At 51.0% G+C, this 27,424-nt stretch overlaps 1 protein-coding gene across 3 annotated transcripts in view; it reads right to left on the reverse strand.

Annotated features, from left to right (window-relative positions):
- Nucleotides 1-27,424, reverse strand: part of LOC102694121 (LIM/homeobox protein LMX-1.2) — a 76,179-nt gene that overhangs the window by 2,225 nt on the left and 46,530 nt on the right. For all 3 annotated transcript variants that reach the window (XM_069183322.1, XM_015366829.2, XM_006640498.3), the window contains 5 exons: nucleotides 5,858-6,090; nucleotides 3,452-3,630; nucleotides 2,795-2,872; nucleotides 2,446-2,512; nucleotides 1,149-1,310 (listed from right to left, as the gene is read on the reverse strand). In XM_069183322.1, coding sequence (XP_069039423.1) covers nucleotides 1,149-1,310; nucleotides 2,446-2,512; nucleotides 2,795-2,872; nucleotides 3,452-3,630; nucleotides 5,858-6,090 — 719 coding nt within the window. The remainder of the gene's footprint in view (nucleotides 1-1,148; nucleotides 1,311-2,445; nucleotides 2,513-2,794; nucleotides 2,873-3,451; nucleotides 3,631-5,857; nucleotides 6,091-27,424) is intronic.

Raw genomic sequence — 27,424 nt, forward strand, 5'->3', positions numbered from 1 at the left:
CAGTTTGATGGCGCATTCATTTTTAATGAGTTGACAATGTTATTTGTTACTCTTTGCAGACCATAAAATTAGAAAAAAATCAGAGATGTGATAAGGGATTTGGGTTTTACAACAGGAAAAAAAACAGCTTTTATAAATTAAAGGAGACAGTGGTAATGCTGTTGACTGAGCTGGGAAACAAAGCGTTTGCAGAATTGACAAATACAGCTTCACTGTTCTTGGTTTTGGGAAAAAAAAACACCTTCAGTTCTACCTTAGGCAAAGCATTTATAACAGGATTAGACTCACAAATTGCCTGCCTTGATTTACTGGAAAAGCTTGTGCTGCTAAATTATTTACAGTTTTGAGGTCTCCTGCAAAATAACCTGTATCTAAAGACCTGGTCCCCAAATGTTATCTTCAGGCATCAGTGTGAATTATAAGGTATTTTAGCTGAAATAAGAAGATTTCTTACCTCTGAGTGGCTCTGTAAATAACACAGCCCGAATATATCATTTTATAGTAATGATTATAATAAATATAACAACAATAATAATAATAATAATAATCAATGGCACACATTTTAACAGTATCCTTGGTGCAATCTGACCTGGGTTTATTGGGTATCTTTTGTATTTCAAAGAATGTATTACCGTTTCAGATCCCACATGAAACGCTTCGTCACAATACAGGATCAAAACGAGTGACTCCATTTTAGGCAGGGCTTCATGCAGCCGAGGAATCCAACAGCCCTACGGCTGCGAAGCTGCTCTTCATTCACGGAGACAGCCGAGGGTCGGCCATCAGCTGCAGTAAATTTGCTCGGCTCCTACCTTTTAAATACTGAGCCTTATCAAAGGGAATACGAGTATTGGGGTTGACCAGTTTCCCTCTGCCTCAGTTCTCGCCTTGCACCTCTGTGGTGCCGCAGTCTTACCCGAGTGCGGTGGAGACCGGGAGCCGCCCGGCAGTCCGGGAGAGGCCGAGCGGGAAGCTCGGGACATGCCGGTTAGATTGAAGGCACAGTTCGGAGACCCGGACAACGGGCCGCCTGCTCGTTAGCCGTTAGGGAGGGGAGGGGGCGGGGGCTACGCCGTCGAGGCCGTGACCGCGGTCCGACCGCCGCCGCTCGCGGGCGTGGGGGTGTCCCCGGAGGGGGGGGTGCTCACCGTACGGATTCATGTGGTCCCCGGGCATCTGCGGAGGGGTGAGGCCCTGCTGGAAGGGGTCCGTGCTGTAGCCGTTCTGGTCCATGGCCACGAGCTGCTGCTGGGGTGGGGCCAGGGGCGCGTACGAGCTCATCATCCCCTCCATCCGATTGGACATCACCTCTGCAACGGCAGCCGGGGGGGGGCGTCAGCCGGGGGGCACAGGGGGCCGCCACAGCCACAGCCACGTCCCGGAGCCGAGCGGCCTGGCCGGCGAGCCCCTGCTCACGGCTCATTATAACCTTCTTATCATTCAGATTAAGTCTTATCTGCTTTAAGGTAATTACAGCATTAGCGGCATCCCACATCCAAGATAAATTCATTATCTGGACGCGGCCTCATTTCCTGCCGTGTTTTCCCAGTGGTGGTATAAAGTGCAACAGGGCCACTGTGCAGATAACGTTTATGGCACGAATGAAGAGTTCGGCACACTGCGGTTTTATTGCACCGGTTGCCGATACTGCACTTTTAACTGCCGCGCGAAATGCGAGGGCCTCGGGCCGATGATGCAGGCGGCTAAAATAAACGTTGGCAAAAGAACCTGGAAAGTGATATCAAGAGGAGCGGCAGCAGACTAATCGTGCGCGTGAATCATCCAGAGCCCACTCGGCCCCTCGGTGATCCCACTCTGGGCTGAAGCCCCAGCGGAGGCTCACACTTGCGTTAATAAAGCTGTGATTGAAGTGCCGATCGGCAGGCTCTAGGCTGACAGACAGTATTCCTTATTGCCGGGGACAGGGCGGTCCTGACAGGGCGTCTCAGACAGCTCGAGGGAAGTGTCACCTCCGAGCGCAGGCCGACCCCCAACCCCCCCCCTCCCCCACGAGCGCGACCCCGCAACCTGTCACTCTAGCCCTGCCTCACTCCCCGGCTCCCCTCGGCCCGGAGCGCCCGGAATCTGCTCCACGGAATGCGAGGGAGAGGAGGGACCTGGGGTGGAGGAGGCCATGAGCCAGCCCGCAGCGCACGCGGAGACACAGGCACCCCCCAGGCAGCGGGCACAACTCCACTCACACGCCACGGTCTGGCTGGTAGTGCCCCCCAGCCCGACGCCTGCTGTACCCACACCTCCTACAGTCAGAAAAGAGACGCACTGAGCAGTGAGAGCAGCTCTGAAGAACCGCGCTCCTGTGACGCTCAGGCTCAGTTTGAACGAAGGCCGGGCCGGAGCTGGGTCACAGGCGGGGGCAGTGCTCACGACGTGCCTCCCCCGGCTCCTGAACCCAAGTCCCCCTGCTGTCCGGCGCCCCAGGGTTACCTTGGCCCAGCCTCTGCGAGTTCTGCTGCTCCTGCTGCTGCTGCTGTCTCCGCGCCAGCTTCTTCATCTGGAAGAAAGAGAGGTTTGCGAGTAGAAAACAATCCGGGATCAAGTGCAAACACAAGGCCACAGCCTCCCTACGTTTAACAAGATCTCTGTTTTCCACTCTCCCCCTCCCCCAGCCAGAAAAGACACTCAATCCTGCTACAACTCGGAACTCAAATTCTTCTGAAGATACCATCGGAACAGGAGGTGGACGCAGCCGTTAGCTCAGCTCTCCAGGAGAAGTGTACGTAAGGCTGTTCTGTGCCACGCTGCAGGAAACGAGGCGGGCGGTCTCTCCGCTCACCTTTGCTCTCTGGTTCTGGAACCACACCTGGACCACTCGAACACTGAGACCCGTTTCTGCAGCCAGGGTTTCTCGGACCTGTTCAGGAGAACATTTTTCGACATCGTTAACTGGGCGGTAAGGGGAACCGAACGCATGGGCAGAGTAAATCCAGACACTTCGAAAACGAGCCAGTTGAACACGGAAGTGCAGACAGGCGGCCCCACACCCCTGATAGCCCTACTCCAGGAAACCCACAGCCCTGAGCTCTGCGCCGTTAGTCACTGGAAATGCTGTGGGCCCCAGAGAGCACCCATCACCCCCTCCGTCTGCAGCCAAAGACCCACAACCCACTTCAAAGCACCCTGACGTCATGGAGGAATTAAAAATAGTTTTGTTTTTTTTACGAGGATTACACTGTGCTCCTCGTGACCGTTCCCACTCCAGGCGTGTGGAATTTTACTGTCCCGCAGTAACGTCTCCACGGCGGGACGTCCTGGGGAGCCCCAGCAGCACAGGGCGAGCCTGCCCTCGAGGGAGACCAGGGAAGGGGTCACAGGCCCCTCACTGGGACATCCGCACCCCAGAACCCAGGCATGCGCCCCTCTTGGCAGAGTGTGGTTACCCCAGCCGGACGGGGGACTGGATGGGGGACTGGCAGGGCCCCGAATTCCTCACCTTCCGGCAGGGCTTGGACGACACCTCGAACGAGGCCTTGAAGGCCCGGCGCTGCTGCGTGGTCAGGATCGTCCGGGGCCGCTTCGGCCTGCGCGGGTCCTTGGCGTCGTCGCCGCCCTTGCCCGCGGACCCGGGCCCTTTGCTCGGCTTCACGTCCACGTCCTCGTCGTCGCTCTTCGCTGCAGGGAGAGCGGGGGCGTGTCGTTACAGAAGTGCACGGGGAAACGGGCGGGAAGCCATACATCCTGATGATATAGTGTGAGACCCCCAGACCCTGCACCCCGTGACAGCGCATTTGTCAGAGAAGACGTCCCGGCATGTGGTTTTAATCGGTGGGTGTCCATTTTTCAACGGGGCGGGCAGGGCGCGCCGCGCTCCTGCCGTGAACGCCTGAGCGTCGCGCTGCCCGGGTCTGCGAGTGGGCTGCGCGGTTTCTGAAGCTGGTTCTCATTACGGGACAGATCTGTCACTGACAGCCGATCGCGCTTTAACAAGAATCGTCTCCGCGCTCGCTCGGGCGGCGGGGGCGAGTGAAATGGGCCGACTGTGAAGATTTGAGCCTGGTGCAGCGTCGCTGCCGTGCCCTGCGCTCAGACTGCTCCAGCTGAACACGTGGGGGGCAAATGTAATCATCCGAAAGCTCGGGGGGGGGGGGGGGGGGACCCAACCAGAAACCCCGCAAATCTGCACAGCAGAGCACTGCAGGCTCCAAAACAGACATGCAAAGAAAAAGCACACTGCTAAGTTCAAGATAAAAACTGACAGGTCTTGGAATTAATGACAACAATCGGCACATCTTCCTGCTTGTAACCCGTGTTAGGTGCACTGATAACAGCGGGTTTGACACGGATGCACCTCAGCTCACGTTACAGGCAGGCGAACTCGCACACCACCCTGTCGCTGGCCGTGAAGGAGCGGAAGGGATTTTCAGACTCTTAACCGCTGGGAGCTGACAAGCCTGAGAACGTTCCCAATGTTTTCGTTTTATTAAGATCTTGCTGCGCGATCATCTTTCAGTCTAATAAGCACCTTTTTATAATGATCAAAGAGCATCTCTGTGACTTAAATAACACCCCACCACCGTTACCTTTTTAATGCGCCATCGCAGCTAAACGGTTTACTGAGCTTAATAATTATTACGACCCTGCTGAGAGTTCCTTTTATTTACCTGTGGACAAAAATTTCATTACGTAAGAAAGAGCTAACAATTTGCTAAACGTAATAATAATAAAGTCATAATTGTGCACAGTGAAAACAATAAGTATAAAAGGGAAATAACCTCTCCCCAGAGCATTAATTACACCGTCTTTAATGGAGAGCCTCCCCCTCCATTTGCGCGTCAGAGGTGTGCCCGCATGTCGCTCAGAATAACATCCAAGAACATTAAAATACTTCTAAACAACACAGAAGTTTTTGGATCTCTTACATGCGGCTTTTTTGGAATCTCTTCAACTCTGAGAACTGCTAATAGAGAAATATTTACACTTGTAAACATTAACCGACTGGTTTTGCAAGTCACAAAATAGACCTAAAGGCGACATCTAAGATCCGAATTGAGCCTCGTCATTCTCACGTTTAAAAAGACCTGAAATAATATTTTATATATCGAAATAAAGTGATTTGGTTATTGTTATCGGGATTTTAAAAATATAATCTTAAATTTAAGCAATCTTTGCAGGTCTTTCTGAGTTGTAAAAGTGGACATTTTTCCCGCTTTGCCTGAGTATTTAGAAGTCTGAGCGCGACCTGGGGGTGTGTGAATGTTGTCTGTTCCTGATATGCGCGCACAAACAGCCCAGTTCACTGTTTTCTAACGCTCTCGGTTGTTTTGGGGGGGATTCCTGGGTTACCTCTAGTACATCTACGCTACACCCATTTATTTGACAACAACAACAACAACAAAAAAAACTCAGCTTTCGTTGGAATAATGAAAGTGGGGGAATAAAACTAAAATCCACAAAAGCCATCACGGGCGTGCAGTGCACAGATGCATTTGACAAATTTCCCGATATTTGTCTCTTGTGAAAACTGGAACCAGATGCGGTCGAGCACAGGGGCTTGGCTACATGCCACGTTAAGTTAAAAAAAAACTCCCGAGACGCAGACAGCACTCCAAGCTGCGTTTTACACTGTGGGGAACTACCAGAAATCACTGAGCTCCAGCAGCTCTTCTCTTCCTCTCCCAGGAAAAGCTCTCCGGCTTTTCAGCCATGCAATGCGGTTTTTCTGCGTCGAGCTCCGACTTCCCTGCTTCCTCGGCCTGTAAAGATCTCAGTGCTGGCTGGCGCCCTTCACGCCACCAGCTGCTGCCTCTCGAGTGGTGAACCGCGCACCGGGGAGCGAGAAAGAAAATACAGACAGGACCCGGGCCCGCCTGGCGCGCCCCCGCGGCCCGCTCGGCCTCACCTGAGTCGGAGTCGTCGGGGCTGACGGAGCTCAGGAGGTCCTTCTCCTTCTCGTAGTCGCTCTTGCACAGCAGCTGCCCTTCCTTCAGCACGAACTCGTCGCCCCTGCGCAGCTGGCGGTCGCAGACGCAGCAGCAGAAGCAGTTGAGGTGGTAGACGGACTCCAGGGCGCGCATCACGAACTCCGTGGGGGCGATCTTCTCCATGCAGCCGCTGCACTTGGCGGCGAACAGCCTGTTCAAACACACACAGAGGCAGGACAGGCCTGAGGCGCGGGTCCTGGGGGCGGGTGGGCCGCACTGTCCCCGGGTGCCACTGCGCTCTGGCGCCTGTGAGCTCTTGACCGCTAGCAAACCGCCCGGGTCTACAAAACGGGCACAGGTATGAGCCACTTTGGGATAAAAGTCTCAGCCAAATGAATTAATAAGAGCCACGTTTTGCTCGAGGTGAGCCCCATCTCATCATTGGTGCTCCTGACAGGGCTGTATTTCAGAAGAAGAAGCCACCGACAGCTCACGAGGTGCTCACCCCCTCGTCAGGGCGCACTGTGCTAGCGAAATGGAAAACATTTCATTCTCTAACGCTGGCAGGTTTCGGGTTCTCGATCGGTGACATTCAATTCAATTCCGTTCTCTCCTTGTCTCGGGCACTTCTCTGCGTGTCGCGTTTGAGCGGCTCCTGGGCTACAGCAGAGCCCTCAGTGCAGGATTCCTGGCTGCTTCAGTTAAGCAAATTAGGCTTGTCCATCAAAGCTTGTTTTGATAGAGAGGGTTTGGGGATTTTTCATCTCGGCTGATTCTGTGGGAAGGCTCTGAGCCTCACCTTTTGACAGCAGTTCATCTGTAAAACTGCGACAGATAACCCGACAACGGTTCAGTAGAGCTCAATTGTCAGGAGCCTCTGGTACAGAGGCGAGGGCTTTTTTCTGAGAACAGCCTTTTAAGACGCTGTTAAGTGATCTGCGATGGTCGATTTGCATTTTAACAAAAACACCATGATGGGTGGCAAAAATCCTAAAACATAACATTTTCTTATCCAAGGCAATTAGTATCCTATTATCACGATCACAGGGAACGTTTTCTCCCGTCTCTCGTCTTTTTTTTTTTATTTGACGCCTGAAAAAATGAAAACAGAGCGGCTGAAGTCAGACCTGCTTAAAATGTGAAAACAAATTACGCAGAGCCTGCAGAGCAGGTTACGATTTAAGAGTAACCCAGAGACGGCAGAAAATGAAAAGAAAATGCCCAGAAGACAACTGACTGTACTGGGTCTCTTCGCACTACGATGACAACAGCGCTCGCAATAAAAGTCGTATTTCAAGAGAGACGCACCTGGGGTTATCGTCACCCTTAAAACTAAATTATGCGTTCCACACTACTACTGGCAGTCGGGCTTGTAAAAGGACTTTAAGGACTGTTTAAATTTTTATACAAAATCACTGGCTCTCGGAGGCCAACACATTTCACGGAAATCGCAAACTGTTAATGAGCCTCCCCCCCCCCACACACAAAAACACACACGTTATGCGTTGTTGTTGTTGTTGTTTTTCTAATTGTCACTGTAAAACAATGAGCGAGATAAATCAGTCTTCGGAGTTAAAAAAAAAAAGTCCACCGTCACGGTAGCCAACCCTCTCTGCCTTCGGTCCAAGTCTGTATTTTCCCACACAAGTAATCTGGGAGACCAGACGAGACACAGACTTTCCAGCGGTTCCAACAGCCCGGCGAAGACAGGGGCGTCATCGCCAGAGGAAGCGCTTATAAAGGTTTTATGTGTTAGGATCTCCCAGTGAAGTCGGGCTCTCCTGTCTAAGCCTTACGAACACAACCACCGATACACGACCCTGCTAAGGGTCCATACGGCCATCTGCTGTTTCAGATGCACAGCTGAGTTCTTGTCTACGGCCCAGCTCTCTTGCGAAGGCTTCAGACCTCGTCGGTCTGGGCGAATCGCAGCCCGCTGTTCGCACTGGCAAGACATCGCCTCGTCTGCCGCACCGCTGTCCCCCATCTCCCTCGCCAACGCAGGCAAACATATTCTAATCGTTGTAATTATAAGCCGTTAATTACGAGCTGAGAAATCTGGACGCTCAAGAAAGCCGTGCGAGGGGAAAAAAAAACGGTTTCCGCGCATTAACTGTGGTGGAAGGGGCTCTGTTAATCGCTAACCGCACTTCTGCATTTCCAGCGAGGCGAAGGGTCCGACAGCAGAGCTCGTGGACACGCGCGATCCGGTCCAGTCAACAAGCAGAACGGGGAAAAAAAAAGATGCAAAAGATCAACAAACACTAACATTTCGCACTGCAAAAACTGAAACGGATGATTTCAGGTTTTTGTTTCTTATTGCGGAATGAAGTGTACGCCACAGCCGGACATTAAGGCCTCTCCAGAGCACGGTGTCGGCGAAAGCGGTGTTTTAATTCTGCTTAACTAAAACCAACGTATAAACCTCTCATTTGCTCAAGAGTCTCTCAGTAATGCTAGGAGTATGAATGTCGCGAGTTATGGGGAATTCGACGTCGTGTAAAAACACCACAATTCTTTCGTTTCTACCCACACACACTGCGGGAGGCGGAGGGGTGAGGCTGGGAATTAAACCTCATTGACCCGCAGAGCTGCGGAGGGAGAACATTTTAGGGTTCTAGGCCCTGCTGGGGCCCAAACCCCACGGGTTTAATCCTAGCTGCCAGGAATACAATCTCTTTCCGTGGGTTCACAGCTACGAGCTCCGAAGGGCCGCCGAGTGGAGGGCGAGCCGTCACCGCTGCACGTGACTGGACACGCCGGTCGAACCGAGCGGAACCGCCGGGTCGCTCTTCCCGGCGGTGCGCAAGAGCGGCTCAAACACGTTTTTCCATCAGCAGGCCTGTCAACTCGCGGAACTGTGGGAGAAGTCTGATTCGGGTCCCTTGTGACTTTGGGTTTAATGAATAAAGTTATTTAATGGGCTTCCCGTTGTTCTGGAATACATTCCGAACTGCAGTACGAGGGTGGGTCGCCAGACATCCCTATGGCTGCTTCTTAATTAATTAATTAATAAATAATAATAATAATAATAATAATAATAATAATAATAATAATAATAATTTCTTACACTTATATAGCGCTTTTCTGGACACTCCGCTCAAAGCGCTTAAGGACGATTAAGGACTCGATGAACTGCGCAGAGTGCCTTCGGCCTGTCTCCCGGCCCGTCTCCCGGCCCGCCCGGAGCCGCCGTCCCGAGGCCAAAATTCCACAACAGTAAGCAGAACCACAACAAAGCACCGCGAACACCGGTCCGCGGCGACTTTCTTCAAAGCTCGAGGCCCGGGTTTATGGCAATATTTTAAGAGGATTATTATTTTACTATGGGAACACCTAAGGAGTAATCCCTAAGCGCCTGTGGCATGTTTTGCAAACAAGCTTAGTGCCGAACTAAAGAAAGCACCTATTAATTAAGGACCTGTTGTTGGGGGAGATCTAGATATTTCATAATTAATATCCAAAGACGAGACGCGTAGAGAGGATTGGTCATTTTGCGGCCGCTGTGGCGCCGATTCTTGCGGGGCGATCTGGACGAACCCACGAAGAATGTGGACATTCTGAGTGGGGGAACTCGGGGCGGGAACTACTGACAGCGACGGCCGGGTGAAACGACGCGCGGCAGGTGGACAATAAGCGAAACGTTCGCATGTTGCCTGCAAACCGCTTTAATAAAGAACAGGAGGGACCGGGCGGCGCAGCTGCCGCCTTCAGGGTAGGAGTCGTGCGCGCCGGGCCTGCTCCAATCAGCGGCTGGTACGGCGTTTCCAGTAGGGGGTAGATTGCTGCGTTTCCCAAATAGATCATTGAAATTTATTAATATTACGGACAATATCTCCGAACAGCGAGAACACCGTCCTGTTATTGAAGGAAAACTATGTGGAGCGCCCCGTGGTGCGCACTGTATTACACACAGCAAATGTTGTCCATTAAACCAAGCCCCCCAACTCCTCTTCACAGTAATGACTTGCCGGTTTTAATAGCTCCCCGCGTTCAGGAATATCACCATCAGCGCTTCTCGTAACCGACACCTCTGGAAAGGCAATAATAGCAGAGTGATAACCCCGCCATCACAAAAAATAGAGGGAAAAAAAAACAGCAAAGCGCATCTCGTTTCCGACTCATTTCCTTCTGATCTGTCGGGCTTCGCCGTTCTTTGCTCTGCGAGCAGTTTTGAGGACTTTCCTGCACGTTTAAACGGTGTGCGAGGCTGGGGTCAGGGAGGGGAAAACTTCTCATTCGTGCCTCGACGACACTCGAAGCATCGCCGTGCGATTTTAATCACCCGGGAGCGCCTCCGAGACAGAACGACCTGCTGCTTAGCAAGCTTTCCGTTTAGACATGGTGACATGTTTCGAGAATGAATGTGATAATCAAGGGGTTTCGGTTCTCCAGTCTGTTTTCGATATTATTCAAGATCTACATTAGCTGCGGTTTGCTTTTGATTCTTCATGACGTTTTCCCCGACAATTTGAGAGATTAAAAAAAAAACATTCAAAAACGTGTTTTAATATGTTTGAGGGAACAAAAACGAGTATCCTCCAGATGTGTTTAACATAAACACAGCTGATATTTGTGCATGACATTGCATTTAAATAAAGACAAAAAAAAGTCCTTTGAATGATCCTTTTACATTATCCCAACAAGAGATGCTTCACGGAAACCCTGACCTTTGGAAGTACAATAAAAACACGAAGCTTCTGTGGGCTGTTGTACCTCGTGGAGAGGTTGCTATTATCCTAAAGGGAATGACTCTTGCAGGAAAATGTTCCTGAAGTGTGCGACCCCCGCGGTCCCCCTAGGTGACGGGGATCAGAGGGGCTCCGGCGCGCGGGGGGACCCCCGCCTCACGCGGACAGCCCGGTGATAGACCTGTTACGACCAGCCCACGCGCAGAAACCAAATGTTGATTTAATGATAGGCACCCGAGTTTAAACACAGGCCGGATAACAGAAAGTCAAGAAAAGGAAAGCTCCCTTTAGCGTGCCCAACGTTTTCTCAGTTTCTCCATTCACCTACATAACTGAGCTCACTGGAATCTTCTCATCCAGATAAAACATTCTTTTTCCCCTCCAAATTCTTTTCTTTCTTTTTTTTCTTCCTCCGAGCTAATCTTGTAAGCCATTATTTTTCTATTTCCTCTCTCTGTCACTTTGCATTATTTTTGGTGCTATAATTCCTGTTTGTTCCTTCGGGAATCTTCCTGTCCGCCATTGTCTCCAGGCCTAATCCGGACCTCTCCCCGCTCTCGGCTCCTGCTCCCCCTTCTCAGCGGGGATCCGACGGGATGCCCATGCGTGACGCCCCTGCTATGGCAACCCCACCTCCCCAGGACAGCAAAGGCAGTCTCTCGGAGGCCGAGGAAAAGCTTTCACAAGCTGGCAGCAGAAGTAAATCCTTCTCCAAGGAACAAGAGGAATTAGCAGGGAGCAGGAGACTCGGGGTTTAACCCCACCTCTGCCCATTCAAAGGCGCAGTCACTCAGACTCCCGCTGCCGGCCACAATCAAACGGGGGGAAAGAAGGGGCTGGTTAAAAAAGCAAGGCTTGAATGACACAAGAGCGGGATTGTGGAAGGGTCTAATCCCACTTTAATACCTTTCCAAGTTCAGCTCGGGAAGAAAAGCGCTTTAAACCACACCGCGGCGCGCACCGGGACGCGTACCGAGGCAGAAACCCCGCGCTACCTGCGCGCAGGAGTCAGGCTGGCGGCGGACAGGAGCGAAGCGGTCCCGCTGGACGCGCGGTCGCTTCAAAGATACTCCTCACCACCCTGGTGCTTTTATCTCGAGCGTTTGGATATGTAGAGTTCAGACTCGGATACGTGTTTCGGACGCTGCATGGAAAGTAAATATCACATTGATCGTTTTTTTTTTTTGTAGAGCTCCAGTATCCTTTATGCGTTCGTGTGTCGAATAGATCATGCAGCCGAGTCAGACAGTGATGGGCATGGCGGTCGCTGCTGCCTGGCAACCCAGGGGACCAGGGTCTGCTGCCTGACCGGGCATCCTGCTGCGCGGAGCCTGCATGGTCACCCGTGTCTGTGCGGGGGTCTCCTGGCTGCGAGGGTCTCTACATCGTGAGTGCGCCCGGAAACAGACTGGTATCTGTAGGCACCGGGCTGGCACACGAATGGATGGAGAATATGATCCATCACCAGGTGGCTCAAGTTTGGACACCTAAAGTGAACAAACTTTCCCTCCCTCCAAACTCAAGTTTCTGAGCTGGATCCACATGGAGAACGTGAGCCGAGCCGGAAGAGGACCCTGCTCATTTTCGCTGGTGGCTCTGGGATTCCCAGTTGGGACGTTGTCCACGGACAGGGCGCTCTCCTGCATGGGACAGACCAGGTCCGGTGTGGGGCGGGGGCGTGGTGCCGCCTGATTCTGTCTGTGCCCGGGGGTGGGTTTAGAGGGCACAGGGCAGCTTCGGAGACAACAGAGCAGTGAATCTGCAGCTGGCATGTACCTGTTTGTCTTTGGGATAAAGAGCCCTGCTCTCTTCCCACCTGTACCTACAGATTTACTGATAAGCCGCTCAGATCAGCCGCAGGTCACAGCATCAGTATTTATTCAGAGCTTTCCCAGCAGCTCCGGGAACTAGACCGCCTTTCTGTAGGAATTCAAGATGTACGCAGAGCTAATCCATGCCCACAGCAGTAGGGAGCTCTGGCAGAGAGCACGGCTTTCCTTCACAAGCTGGGAAAATACCTGGCACTTTGCTCAACTGGGACAGCACAGGACACAGTAGCCGTTTAACACCACACCTTCCGTGGCAGATCTTTCTGAGAGAAACCGACAGAAATCACACGCAGATAAAATCAAGATACGAAATCATGGCGTTTCCTAAGCATTTCATTTTATCTTCAAGCCTTTTCTTGTTCATCGCAGAGCTCAAATCAAACACAAAGCACACAGAGGCGAAGATACATGAGCTGGGTCATATTTCTTAAATGCGCAAGGCGGTCTCTACCACCTTCGAAGATCAGTGAGGGCTTCAATAAACCTAAAATGAGTCAACAAACAGGTGGAGTTTAATGAACTTTACCCAAGTATTTAATGCCCTAAAATTATAGTGAATGATCTGAGGACAAATACACGTGTGTCTATAATTGTAAGCCTGTGTAGAATGCCAGATGAGTCTTATCTACGGCGTACAATATCATATGGAATGAGGCCACCACAGAGTCCCAGGGTACAGAACGAGCTCTCTGGCTCCCCCCCCTCACCTGCTGGGGTGGCTGAAGAGCAGGCACTTTCCCTTTGAACAGATTATAGCCAGAGTTAAAGTGTGACAACATCTTAAGCTTTCACCACATGTCACCCATAGATTCCCACTAAAGACGTTACTCTCATCACTTCTGCCACAGTGATAAGAATCTGCCGTTCCGAGGCTGGAGGAGATGAAAAAGGAATCTGGGCTGCGGAGCCAAAGGGGAAACTCGGGGAAGATAATCTGCCTAGCTGGGTGTCTTTAACCTGGAGGGGTGTTTCTGTTCTCTCTCTCTGTTTCATTCTCTTTGCAAAGCACGCAGGCTAATATCATTATCATTTAGGAAAGAACGCTTAAGCTGGCTCTTATTTAACTCCCTCCCCACTGCACCACTGAGAAGCTGCTCAGGAGTGTGCAGCCCAGAAACAGCTGTAAACAATCGCTTTGAAGACAGTCCCAGCTCCTGTGTGCCTGCAGGCTGCAGCTCTGCTGTGTCAGTCATGAGAGAGAGGAGTGAGAAGGTGCACTCCGGGTCAGGGGAAGGCTGCTGGACACTGAAAAAGGCTCTGGGTCTCCTGGTCAGCACAGCGTGGCCCGTGGCACCAGGCCCTCCCAGGCTGCGCTGCCTGTCTGACCTCCCCTCCCTCCCGCGCCTCTGCTGGGTCCGCAGGCGCACGAGGCCTGGAGCCGGCCAGGCTGGACAGGGGCCGGCGCTGGCGGAGGATTTCAAAAGCCGCAGTTTACCAGGACGCTCCCCTTGTACGGGTGGATGTTGAAACGAAAGGGCCCTGGCGTTTTCTTAAGTGGTCCCACTGACTCCTGAACTGAAAAAAAAACCCCAACATTTGACATCCAGATGTGTCTGCTTCTCCTGATTATCTGAGCCCCTGTCGGTGCTTTTCTTGGGCTGTCATGCGCTGCTGTGAGAGTTGCTCTCTGACGCCTGTGCTGGAAGGGACTCTTTCTTCCCTGCTTTGCCCTGAAATTTAATGCTCAGACCGGGTTCCGCACGCTGCCATCTGCACCCTGAAGAAGCCGAGCTCACGAAACACCCGCCTCCGAGGCCCGAGAGGCCTGACCACTGGCCCCGGGGCAAAAACGCAGCTCAGCGAAGCGCTTCGACTTTGAAGCGACCGTGATCCCAAGAAAATGGACAAAAAAATCAGTCTTCAAATCGTAAAACAAAATGACAAAAGTGGACAGTGTACGCCGGGGCGATGGGGTCGGGTCAGGCCGTGCTCGACCGCTTCTCTTGCGCGTGTAGCTGCTCGCTGCAGTGTGCATCTGTCTCCCTCTCCTCCTAAAATAAACCCACGCTTATTTTTTTTTTAAAAGCACTTAGTACTAAAAAAAGCTCTGCAGTGGTGGAGTAGGATGATAAAATATGTTGCGGGAGTTCAATCAGTGGCTAGCATTCCCGAACGGAGTCTGAGCAGATTCCTGGGGAGAGGAGAAACGGCCAGGACGTTATTCAGACACGGCTCCGGACGATTCCCCATCGCCTTCCAGAGGACAGGCGGCGCTGGCGTTTGGGAAGGGAACTGCAGCTCTGTGAAGCAGAGAGCAGCACTGCAGGGGACATTCTCAACCCCTCTAGACCCTCCCAGTTTTCCGAAGAGATGATCAATAACACGCTCGTGATAGAAAAGGACCCTTGGATTAGCAGCTGGGGCCAGACAGCCCCCCTTTCCCGCACGCAGAGGTGTAGAAATCACTTTACTTTTTCACTCCTTGATGGAATCAGCAGTAGTGTGCAAATCAGGTCTGTGCTGCAATGAATTCACTTTACAGATAGCAACCCAAGACCGCTCCGAAGACCTCTGCCTCATTGAAGGTGAGGGAATGCCTGAAGAATACACACTACGAGACCTTTCTACAGCTCTGCGGGCGCATTATCTGGGTCTTCAGAGGGCATTCACAGCCCCTGTGCACTGTCTGTGCATCTGGATAACCCTTTGTGACTTTCTTCAACTTTCCAGCGTAATTAAAACTTTAAAAAAGGGAATTAAGAACCGGACTGAAATCTGCTTTTTGAACAGGAGGACACAGTTAAAATGTGTCTGTTTAATAAGGGAAAAAGTGGAGGATTGCTGTTAAGTATAATCATTTCTATCTGCCATCTAAATAATTGTAGAAAACTAATGAAACAAAATAAAAGAGCTGCTCTTCCAGAGTCCCTCGAGCAAGCTCACGTCTTCCCTTAAAAGCTCTTAATCACCGCCCAGTTCTTCCGAAATTAGCATAGTAATGGGCTTTAAATTGAGGCTCTTTGTTTTTTAATTAAGCTCCCAGCAGGTAAAAGTAAAACACATTACCGGAGAATATGCAGGCACTGAAGGCCCGAAGGAACAGTTTCAATCAAAACAATCTTACAGTGTTAGCTCTTTCCTCTCCTGCTCATGTGAAACACTGCGGCAATTTGAGCAGGACAGCTGGGGCGTCTCTCTCCCCCCTCTTGTCCTGTCTGCTGGACAGAGCTGCACTGTCCTTTTCACAGCACCCAGAAGCCCACACTCTGTCTTTAAACTCAGTCATGCAGCCACCAGCTTTGACGAGCTGTAACTGAGCCTTTCCAGTCATTTGCTCCTCTGGCTTGACCTGGTCCTGAAGCTGGGTGTCGTGCAGAAACAATGTGAGCACTTTTTCCCACTTCAGTGAGCTGACGCCTGCTGGTGCCTCCAGGGCTCAGCTCTCTCGCTGTGGTGTTATGCTTACTGTTCGCCTCCAGACTTCATCCAGCTGTGTTCTGATCATCTTTTCCCAAGCAACTGTCACTCTTCTCAGGAGTTTGGAATTTGATCAATACATCAGCTCGTGGAAAAAAACTCTGGATGTCTGCAGGGAGCTTAGGGTCTGTTGTTCCAAAGACAGAGCTGTGGCAACGTAACCCAGCAGTAGAATTTCCTAACAAATTGCTCGTTTTAATGGGGGAACACTGCAATAGTAAAGAACTGATCTTTAATTATTCATTTTTTATGCTCCCAGAAGCCAGCGTGATAAATAGTCTCTTTCTCTTTTAGCCCAGGCCGACACGTTGCTGTGGGACAACACAACAAAACACAACACAACGCCCGAGCAAAATTACGGTCAAACAGAAATATTCTATACCAATCCGCAGCGAGGTCAAGTGCAGAAAATAATCCTTAAAATAGCAGCTGGCCAGAGGGTGTGAAAATCCGGAATGCCAGGTTTTCAGAAATCCTCCGCCCCTCCCGTGCAAAACTGTTTTTCTTTTTCTGTGAAAACGTGCAACATGAAACCACACCATTAAGCTGTGCCTGTGTCCAGATTTATTATTATTAAGGAAAAAACACACTCCCTGTGCCCTGCCTGAAGCAGAGCCTGGACTCTTATTTTATTTTAACACCAAATCTGGGATCTTTGCCGCAGCATCTTGGACGTCAAGCCTGCTCCTTAACAGGACGCCAAGAGCTGTGGCTGGAGCCCAGCACCGAGAGGGCCTAACCGAGCCGCTACAGGCCCTGATCTGAACCACATTGAACCGAGCCGCTGTAGACACTGATCTGAACCACACTGAACCGAGCCGCTGTAGACCCTGATCTGAACCACACTGAACCGAGCCGCTACAGGCCCTGATCTGAACCACACTGAACCGAGCCGCTGTAGACCCTGATCTGAACCACACTGAACCGAGCCGCTACAGACACTGATAAGAAGGAAGAAGAAGGATGCAGTTTCATTCCTGCTGTTTGACTGTGCACATCGCGGGTGCCCGTTTGACAGCAGTCACGTATATCTAACGCCCCGCGTATCTAGACAGATGCTTGTTGCCTCGCCATCTCTGTAGACGCTCCTCGCACACCAGTGTCCTCTGCCCATCCCTCTCCTCCGGCCTGAAGCCGGTCCTGATTCGCAGCAGCGGCGCAGAGGCAGTCAGAGGCTCGTGAAATCCGGGCCTGTGCTGCTCCTGTGGGCCCGGTGGAGCGTCAGCACGCAGGTAGAGCGCTCTGGGGGGGAGGGGCAGCTGTAAATCAGGGCCTGTGCGTGTTGGTGCAGCATCAGACAGCAACAACGTTTCTCCAGGGGCTCTGAAGTGCCAGTGATTGTAGTCAGAGCCAAAAGCAACACTAGGCAACTGCTAATAGAGTAAATTAGGCCTAATCAAGCTGCTTTGTAATGTCTGTGTCAAAATCATAAATTTTTCAAGCACCTACAGCATCCGTGCTCAGCAGATTTCAATGGGGTCGGGACCAGGTTGTGGCCTTTAGAGACAGACTGCGGATGGTTTCCCAGTCAGATGCTCAGCTTCAGGACAGGGGGTTAACCTGAGGCTCATTTTTGTGCAAGAGAGATGTTACAGCAGTTCCTCTCCCTGCCGGCCCACCTGGCTCAAAATCATTAAACAGCTCCTCTCCGCGAGTCAGTCTCTTCCTCTGAATCGGTAAATGGGAAGACGTTTTAATCATTCTCCGCAGAATTACTGTACATTTGACATTTCGGATACTCGGGCAGACAGACGGAGGCAGAAATCTAGGAAGAAGACTCTTAAGATGATTTGTGAAACGACGAGAACTGACCAATATTCACTCCCAGAAGTCTTTGCAACTGCATGCTCTTAAAAAACGCTGTATGAACACCAAAAACGTGCTCCTTGTTAGACACACCTACACCCGTCCAGAAAGTATAGCCTGTGAAAAGAGCTGCTGATTATCAGGTTGGCAAGCTTCAGGTGAGAGCAGATCGGCCTTCCCTACAAAACCTGTCCTGTTTAAACATCAGCACTCCTTCGCTCAATAAAATGGTGACAACATCATGATAAGAATATGCACGTATTACTATCCAAATACAGAACACAAAGCCCCAGCCTCAGAAGCACATCGTGTGTGTCATTGTGGGGCATCAGCTGCAAATGTTTGGATCCAAAGAAGGAAACAATTGGGCTTCTCCTCTGTTTCTCTCGCATTATCTGTTCTGTTTCCTGACAGGTTATTCCATCATAAAGAGAAAAGCCTGTGGTGAAATGTTAGAGAATGGCTTCATGCTCCCTGGCTGAACTGAATCAACAGGCCGACAGCGGATCAGCGCGGCAGGTACACAGGGTGTCTGTTTGGACAGCTGTATTGTCAGAGCAGGGCTGCAGGATGCTCAGTCATCTGCTGACAAGAGCTTCTACGACAATGTCCAGTTTACACACAGCTCACTACTGCCTGCGCTGGAACACGGACAGGAGCTTTCTTATTTCACCGGCTTGGGATCATTTTCCAAACGGAAATCGATGAATCTGCCCCCTGTTAGAAATTAACATCAGTTCATTTTCCCACGAATGTTTTTTTTTTAAGTCACCAACTCAAAACCCCAAACTTGCTGAATTTCTTTTTACACCCCGTGCAAACGACTCCCCCATCAGTTGCATTGATATCAACACCTGTTCACCCATCCCCATGGGTCTGTCTCGGGGAACGCTGCCCCGGTCTTTAATTGAAGCTGAATTGCTCGATCGGCCCTGCCACTGAAGAGATCCGGGGGATGGAATGGACTCTGCGATGGAAATGGTGTCAATGCGACGATCTCAGTCTCCACCCTGTAAAATAGACCCCCTCCTCCCTTCATCTTACTCTCAAGCCTCTATTTCAGAGTTAGACTGAGTCCCGGGACCGGAGACCAGGTCAGGCAACGAGAGGAGCAGAGTCCAGGCGGATTCATGCCGGACTAAGATCCACACCGGAGGCCTCTGGGAAAAGCCGGATGCTGTTTGCAGAGTTTCCAGACGTGCCTCCCAGTTCTGCATTTTATTTATTTGGCTTTGCTGGTTCCACTGCATTTTCGTACCATGTCCTCTTGACGTTTTTTTTTTCTTTTAATGATAAATTGATTTATTCCTCTCTAGATCTGGCAGGACCTCAAGATAAAGAAACACACAGAGTGAGCGCTCTGTTTCTGATCATTTGCTCTACGAGCGTAACCTAAAACTGTTTGTATGAAACATCCCCTCTTCTCCCCTGCCGGAGCTGTGACATCTTTACAGCACATGCTTAGCAAATGAAAGCGCAGGGGAGGACCGCTGGGGCGAAGGATAGCTCTCATTTAGCCGACTGTAAATTCCAAGGCACCAATTTTATATTTTTAATAACTCAATGGTGGTGTTCCCTCTGTCTGTCCCTTCTAAGTCAATTAAAATGAGGTGAAGCAGGCGTACCCCATTAACCGGTCTTCATACTCAGCTAAGGATCCTAAACTATTGTTTCTTTGAAAAGGCTAAATCTTCATAATAACTATCAGATGTTATTCCTTATGTTGCAAGCTGCAACTTCCTACAGATAAAATTCGCTTAATCAAAGCGCTACAAACGCTCGTGCATCCCAGCCTCACAGTACACGAGGTATCTCGTTACCAGGCCTTGCAGCTGACTCAGGGGTTCTGTTTTAAAACAGGAAGATAGATCAAAACGTAACACTCTCCATTCCCGCGCAACGCCGCTCCAAAACCAGACGGTCTAAAACCAGAAAAGCTCCTGCCGGGCCGGCGCCCCCGGAGCCAAGAAGGAAGAGGGCTCCCTGTCTGGAGGGGAATCCGAGAAAACGGGCTTGGGCGGCTCCGAGAAGGCGCAGGCCTCGGCGATCCGCGATCCGCGATCCGCGATCCGGAACGAGGGTGAGGATGTCTGCGATCAGCCCTGCTCTGCCCCAGCGCGCTCGCTCCGCCTGACGAGAGTGGCAGGGGTCGCTCTTGCCCTCGGAAGGGCGTCTGGAGCTCCCGAGCTCTTGCCCTTTGGGCTCCGGATCGGAGACTTCCTCTCCATCCCGACAGACGGATGCGAACACTGGGCCCTTCCCCTGGATGCAGGGCGGCTGTGTTCACCGCAGTGCGTGGTAAAATAAAGTAAAGGGTACAGGCACAATCTCCGGCACGTTCAGACGGGGAGCGAGAGTCAGCAGGGGGAAAGGGGAGACGAGCGGCGCTGGTGAGAACGAGCCGGGCCGGGCCGGGCCGGGCGCGGAGGGAGCTGGTAATAACCACTGACCCCTGGGGGGCTCAGGCAATAAGAAATAAATCAAACAGGAATACGGGCTGTTTGGAAGCAGTCAAACAAATATGCAAAGACAGGATCTTGTTCAGGACATCACGCGTCGCCCCCATTCACGGCCCTAATCTGCCAGCCCACACGATATTAAGGCTGTTTCAGAAGGCACTTGCGAGCCAGCTGTTCATTATTGTGAAATTCCACTGCTCGACGCAAAGGGCAGGAGGGCCCAGCCCCTTCATCCCGAGGAGTTTACTATCTCTGAAAAGACACTGGATTAGCAGGCTAGAGTGGGGAAATCTGGAGAAAAGCCGGGGCCTGCTTTGCCTTGTTCCACTGTATTGGTAGAATATTGGTCTGGAGAGGGGTGTTTGAATAGGATTTAATTAGTGGGAATCATCCTGAGATTATCGAGGTGTGTGCCGAGAGGGTGGGCTGGGGCTTGTTTATTCAGCAAAGCTGCCGCCTGAGCCTAAAATGAGAGCGAGTCTGAATGAGAAAACGTGGAGCCAGCCCGCTTGCCTCTCTTCCTCCGCCACACAGCCGGCCTCTCTCCCTTCCCACTGCAGACACGTCCAGCGCGTTCGGTTTGGTCTTACAGCAGCCTGCGCTCTCTCGTTCTTGGGGGGGCATTTTTTAACAGAGCCACTGAATTTGTACCCTTTTCTGAGACGGGCGGTTTCAGGGGCGCCTGGCTCAAGGGGACAAGAGCTGTGCCCCACCTGGGATTCGAACCCGCTACCCTGCCACCTTCCAGAGCTCTGACTCACGCACCGCACGTTACTGATTAATGGCACCTTAAGGAACTGACGTTTTGCATGTGCTGTGTACATGCCAACAAGAATTGAAATGGGAACAAAAGCTCTGCACTGGATGCCTAGATTGTGAGTCGGCGTTTCGCTCTCCAGCTACTTTGCAAGTTTGTGGCTAAACAACACCAGTCGCACACTTCATGGACACAGTCACAGCCTTACCTAGCTGCAAACCCGCAAAAGCACACATGAGCTGCTTTCACAAAATAATCAAAAGACGATTTGAGCAAATAAGCCTCTCCTGACCTCAACCAAGTCTTTGCTCGCTGGTAGGTGACTGGGGCCTTTCCAAACACAGAGACCGGAGCGCTGGAGGTTAGCCACGATAGTGCAGGAGCTTGCAGATGGTGCTAAGTACACAGAGCCGTTGCTTGCTCAGAGCGGGACTGTCTTAGTTACCGAGCTTAGAGCACGTTGCTTGGAATCTGAACTGAGTGGCAAAATATTAATCACGTTCGTGTAAGAAAGAGGCGCGTCACGGTACGCCGCCCTGGGCTGAAAGACCGAGGCTGTGCTGTGTCCACTGAAACAGCCTGGTGTGGAGGCGCTTGTGAAAGTGCTTGAGTGGGACCAGAGATAAGGCTCTCAGGAGGCTCAGGAGCAAGTAGTCTATACATGCCAACATATTACTTTAATGTTGATACAACAATAGCCGCCTGGCCCTGTTCACTTTCATCTCCTAAGCTGCGGTGTGGAGATGGCTGCTAGTCTTTCCTGGCACTGACACACCAGCTCAGTTGTTGTCAAACCTCGATGCTTTCCACCTTGCAGAAGAGTGTGGGCTGTCGTTCCCAGAACAGAACATTTTCTCCCCTCGTTTGGGTTTGGGAAACCCCCCCTGCCTGCTGCCGAGCTGCGGAGACAACAGGCAACCTCCTGAAAGACCATCTCCGACCATCCGACTCTGTGTAGAGAGTGTAGGCACAGGCAAACCCGACTGAAAATGAACATTTTCTGCTGGTTGTCGAAGTAATTCACCACTGCTCAATGCATATGCTGTGAACAGGAATACCTGATACATATATATATGTAGATAAATGAGCATATATTTCTGGACTTTCCCAGATCCCAGACAACGTCACCTTAGTAATGTTCTTTTTTAAAAAAAAAACACAGATCTGGGCTGGAGATTCTTCTCTGGAAACCCTCGTTGCCATGGCAGCTCGCACTGCTCTGCAACATGAAAGCTGCCTGCGATGGGTGGTGGGAGCAGCCCAGCGTGAGCCGGCGCTCCGCGGGGCTCAGACATTCCTCTCCGAAGGAGACGCGGGCCGCATGGTTAACCTGTGTCTGGCAACGTAGGTACCTCTCAGGCCTGTCGGGGTTCAGCAAGGGGCGCCCCGAAGCCCTGAATTTCTCTCTACGCACGAGAACCAAACTCTTCTTTTCAGCTAAAGCTCGCACTAAATACAGACCTGGCCTCTTTTTCCGTATTTGCTCCAGTCTACACCCGGATTTCACAGTGGCTGGGGGGAGTCCTGTTTTTTTGTTTTCGGAGGAGATGAAAATGACCAAACCCACCCGCACAGTATACCACAACAGAAAATACCGGCGTGTCAGGAAACTTTGTGCCCTTTCACACATTCACAGTACTGCCCTGGCTGCAATAGACCATTTGAGCACGGGATGTGGATCCTTCCACTCGACAGTCCGATCTGATGCTCGTTGCTAAACCGCCAGCACGCGTGAGGGAAAAGCCACAGGGAGTTTCACTGAAGGTCTCTGCACAGCTAGTTCCAGGTTCCAGGCCCTGGTAAGTGGCAATAATGTACAGTATGGTAGCAGACACCCATGATGCGCCCATGATGCCCCCATGATGCCCGTGGAACAAGGCACTTGCTCGCCGTTAATGATCCCAGCCCTGTGGACAAGGGCAGGGACATTCACAGGGGTTCAGAAAGCTGGAGAGAAAGCTGTGCAGTTGACCCGTCTTGGGCATCCCCCAGAATGCATCCCCGCGTTAAGAGGCTTGCAGGGAGGAAGAAAAAAATGTTTTTGTTGACAGGATGTTTTAAGACCCAAGGGCCAGGGATTACCGCTGAGGTTAGCACGCAGAAATATATTTGAATTTCTGATCAGCAGGAGCCTTCAAAGAAGCCAAACCCAGATTAGCAGGTGTTATGCAAAAAAGCTTTTTGTGTGACAAAGTTACACTAGCCAAACAAATATGTCTTTCACTGTGAAGAGCTGGCTAAGAATTTGTGGACATCACCATAGAAACTGACCGCGAGCCCTAAGCCTCAGAGAGCAGGGGCTCCAGTGGGGAATGTGGAAAATGAACTGAGAGGTGGCTGCTGAGCCTTAAGCAAACCCAGCTTGCAGAGAAGAGGAGCTGCTCCTGAGAACAGAGACAGGCTCTGCCTCCTGGGCTTTCATTTTTATAGACCACCTATAAACCAGTCGTCTCCGCTGGCCTGACAAGCGCATGAACACACGTGGTAACGGAGTCTTCCTGCTCCGGTTTATCTGGCTCATCCCTTGTCCTGACACATCTCTGAAACGGAGGCTGGAAAGCCTCTTTCTCTGTCCCCTAGATCCTCACCCTCCGCATTCAGGACTGTGTCTCGGGACGGCATTATCATCATCACAGCCACCAGTATTTATCATGACCTCTCTTCACACTCCTGCTGCTGGGAACAAAGAATAATCACGCCGACGAGCTGGATTAAGGGTTTTGAACAGATTCTCTTATGTCTATATATCATATAGAGTGTCTTTTGTGTGCGTAAGTTTATTCAGGGATCAGCAGTTGCTCGGAAGCCTGATATATCTGTAGGAAATGTTAACTTGTGCTGCTGCTGTTGTTCCCTTGAGCAAGTTACTTCGGCTGCAGTGTTCCAGTAGAGCACCCAGCTGTGCAAACGGGTTCAGATATAAGTCACCGTGAAGAAAAGTGTCAAATAAATTAGGAAATTAATATTTGTATACATATTTAAATATATACTATTCAATTTTTGCTTATACATGATATACAAACACGTATAAATACATATATATATAATATATAATTATCAATCTGGTTTTCCTTCCCGCTTGTCTCTGATAGCAGGGAGGGATGTCTCTCTTCCTAAACCCGACAGCCGAAGGAATGAGGATCCGTTGCTCCGCAAGGAGGTTGATTCGATGAGGAATAAATAGTCATGACAACCGAAGGGTGAAAAAGCTAAGGAACAAATCTCCTTTTCACACAGAACTTCATCCCGTATGATATTTTCTCCTTCCAGCTATCCCAAAATGCAACATGTAACCCAGGACGAAGCAAAAGACAGAAGCAGGAGGAGTTTGATGTTACAGTTGCTCCAGCCCCAGTTTCTATATTACCTGCAGAAAAGCCCCACTCATACAGATCTCACGCCTCCGATACTCACAGGCCATTTTCTCAAGGACAAGATCCACATCTGTACATCATGTAGCCTCACTGAGCTTCTATTTCAGTACCGATCAACAGAGTGAAAAAGGATTTACAGGCCTTTGTTTCCAGTTTTTCTCTACTGGAAATATTTCCTAATCCCATTTTGTGGGAACGCAGTGTCCATCTACACCCCAAGTTCCCCTCCATCAACCTGGTACCCCAAGGACAAGAACATGTAATCCTAAACTTTAACATGGATGTTACAAATGTGACGATTAATCCGTAAATGATTTTTAAGGACTACAAAATGGGCTTTAACTTTTTATTTCCTTGGGAAATAATGTTTTCTTGCCCACTTAGGATTATTGCTAAACTGCTAATACCCTTGAGGGGCATGTCTGCCAATCATGTTGTCTGTCAGCCCGATTCGATAAAATTCCTCAGTCTTCCACACCCAGGTTTTACAACTTCAAACCAGCAGATGAATCGGCTGACAGTATATTCATAATGTGTCACACTTGGTTTCTATAACAACAACACAAACATACATGCATATAAAACACACAATCATTAAAATGCAAAGCACCCAGTCCATATAAAGGAACGCACTATTTTTTGTCGTTGTGAGGTATATCAGTGGAAAAGATGCACGATAATGTCTAGACACTGCACCCTAAAGAGAGCACAAGACACAGAAAAGAGAACAATAAAGGAATTGTCTGAAATTTTGCCTGCTTGCCGAAACATGTATTATGTATCTGAGATCTAGATGTTTTATCTGCTTCATCGCAATGGGGAGAATTCCCGTCCCATCTTGAGTTACCATAATGCTATTATATTCATGTCTTCCAAGTGTTCAAGTATGTATTTTGCCCCAAGAAATCTGGCAATAAGAAAGTCTGATGCCCTCTCCCTCTCTTCCGCCTGCCTCTCCCAGACACGCTCCCTCCTGACGGGAGGGTTTGTGAGAAAAATACGTGCGAGTCGCCCCGGTCAGAGAACAGGTTCCACCGAATTCCTGCTCCCGAAGCCCGCCTCCGAGGTGCGGCGTGCGTGCGGATCAAGATGCGAACAGCGTTGCAATATCGGTGGCTTGAGCGGGGCTGAGGTCGCAGCAGGGGGAAGACCTGTGTCTGGACTGACAGGGACGATGGGAGCAGGGCTTTTTTACAGACCAGCAGCACTTCGAACGGACACGAAATACCTCACCTGCTTCCGTTTCGCAAATGCTTTGGGTATACATTCCCTACCATCTCAGAACAATCGATCACCAAACCCTCCTGCCCTCCATCCTCATCCACTTTCTCATCTGCTCAGTGGGAACCAGCGAGCGTTTCCAGTGGCATAGCGCCCTGGCCCGCTCCTCCAGCATCGCTCCCTTTGCAATGCAGGAGGACACCGATTCCCCAGATGGGATCAGCTTGCACCCTGAATCACCTTCTCCCCGCAACGTCAGGCAGATCAGGAAGCGCCAGTCCTTCACTCATCGCAGTCGCTCCGGGCTGCAGGAAACGAGCGCTCATTGTGAGGAGCCCGAGCACCTGCCCGCGTGTGTCAGGGGCACACGCAGGAGCCTGAGCTCAATGTGCCCTCGCACGCGGCACCCGCTTGAGATGCAAATGGCCTCTGTCTGTTCACGACGCTGGTTCGCTTCTGCAGCACGGGCAGCCCCCGTCCGGCCTTTCACCAAACAGGACACAATTCATCAGTCGATTTTACACTCTTTTCAGCCTGCAGCCCCCCAATTGTCTGCCCGTGAGCGGCCAGCCTTTCTGCTGCGGGGAGGACAGCTCCAGGCAGCTGGGATATAATGCGCCGTAGTGCTTCCCGGCGCAGGATGACAGATGAAGGCCGGCTGGGTGTTACCCAGAGATCTGCGAGCACACGCTGACAGGAGCGGGCCCCGGCTCGGCCTGCCCGCTCCCAGCTCGCAGGGGGAAGGTCAGGGGCACCCCACCAGCCCGGGGGAGTCTCAGAGGTGTCACGGGGGCTGTGCCCCCGAGGCGTGCTGTCGGCTCCCGCCACCAGCCCCCCAGTATCCCCAGGTGCTGCTCCTCTGCTGGTGTCACTCGCCGCACAATGGAGCCCCCTGACTGTTCGCCCTGGGGCTGCAAGTGATCTATCTCCCCACTCCCCTTTATTAGAGCCAGGACCGGCCACGGACACCAGCTCAGCCCCGCTCGTCTCCCGCGCCATTGTCTGCCTCAGAGAAAGGTCATTATTTAAACTCAATTTACTGTGAGTAAACACTGAGCGATGGACCCCAGCACGCACACACACACACACACACCTCTCTGAGCTTACCCACTGGGCAGAAATACAGCCCCCCAGCCCCCGCCTCACAGAAACGCCCCCTCGCGCTGCAGGGGGGCTTCTTTCAACCCTGGCCTGAAACAAAAAGACGCTTTGGAACTATTTCAATTTTACAACAAGGCCCAGACATCGACCGTGTGCCATAAAGTTGGTCGCCATTCGATTTTGTGACCCAAAATGCTGTGTGCCTGGCAGTCGGGGGGCTGTAAATCTCCCGGCCCACTGCGCCTGAGGTGTTTCAGGCCTGAGATGCACTCGGAACAGGTAACTGCCCAGTTCTGATACGATATTCTGGCATTTTACAATACCCCTCTCTTTGTAGTATAATTTATATTATTCACATCTTCTGAATTATAATACTAAAAGCAACCGTACCGGTTTTACACAAAACTGGGAAAACGGAGATTCACTGCAAACGATGCTGCTCAGATCCATTTTTACATTGCAGGAACACGATATTCTGTTCCCACACCCGTGATCATTAAAGTACCTGCAGGAAATAAGGGTGGAATTTATTAACTAGTACCCTGGGTTTTCTCTCTCCATCCCTGAAGTGCTTTACAAAAGAAGACACGGTCTTTCCATTCAGTCAAACTGGTTCCTTTTGTGCATCTGAGACAATTGTTCTGGTACAGCTGCAGTGCACTGCTCTCGCAGACAGACTGCTGACTGCCAGGCGTGTGTCTAATTCAATCAGAATGGAGCGCGCATCCATTGAGGAAATACGCAAAAACTGCGATTTTCGGTTTTGTTGGAGGACCCACAAGACACAATACTGCCACCCAGAAGTGATTTCAAGGTGTCACACTCGTGGCACTGAATTCACACATGGAGGCAGATATTAAAGACCATATTTGCATTACAGAGACATCCAG

Source organism: Lepisosteus oculatus, chromosome 24 (genome assembly GCF_040954835.1).
Source record: "Lepisosteus oculatus isolate fLepOcu1 chromosome 24, fLepOcu1.hap2, whole genome shotgun sequence".
NCBI lineage: Eukaryota > Metazoa > Chordata > Actinopteri > Semionotiformes > Lepisosteidae > Lepisosteus > Lepisosteus oculatus.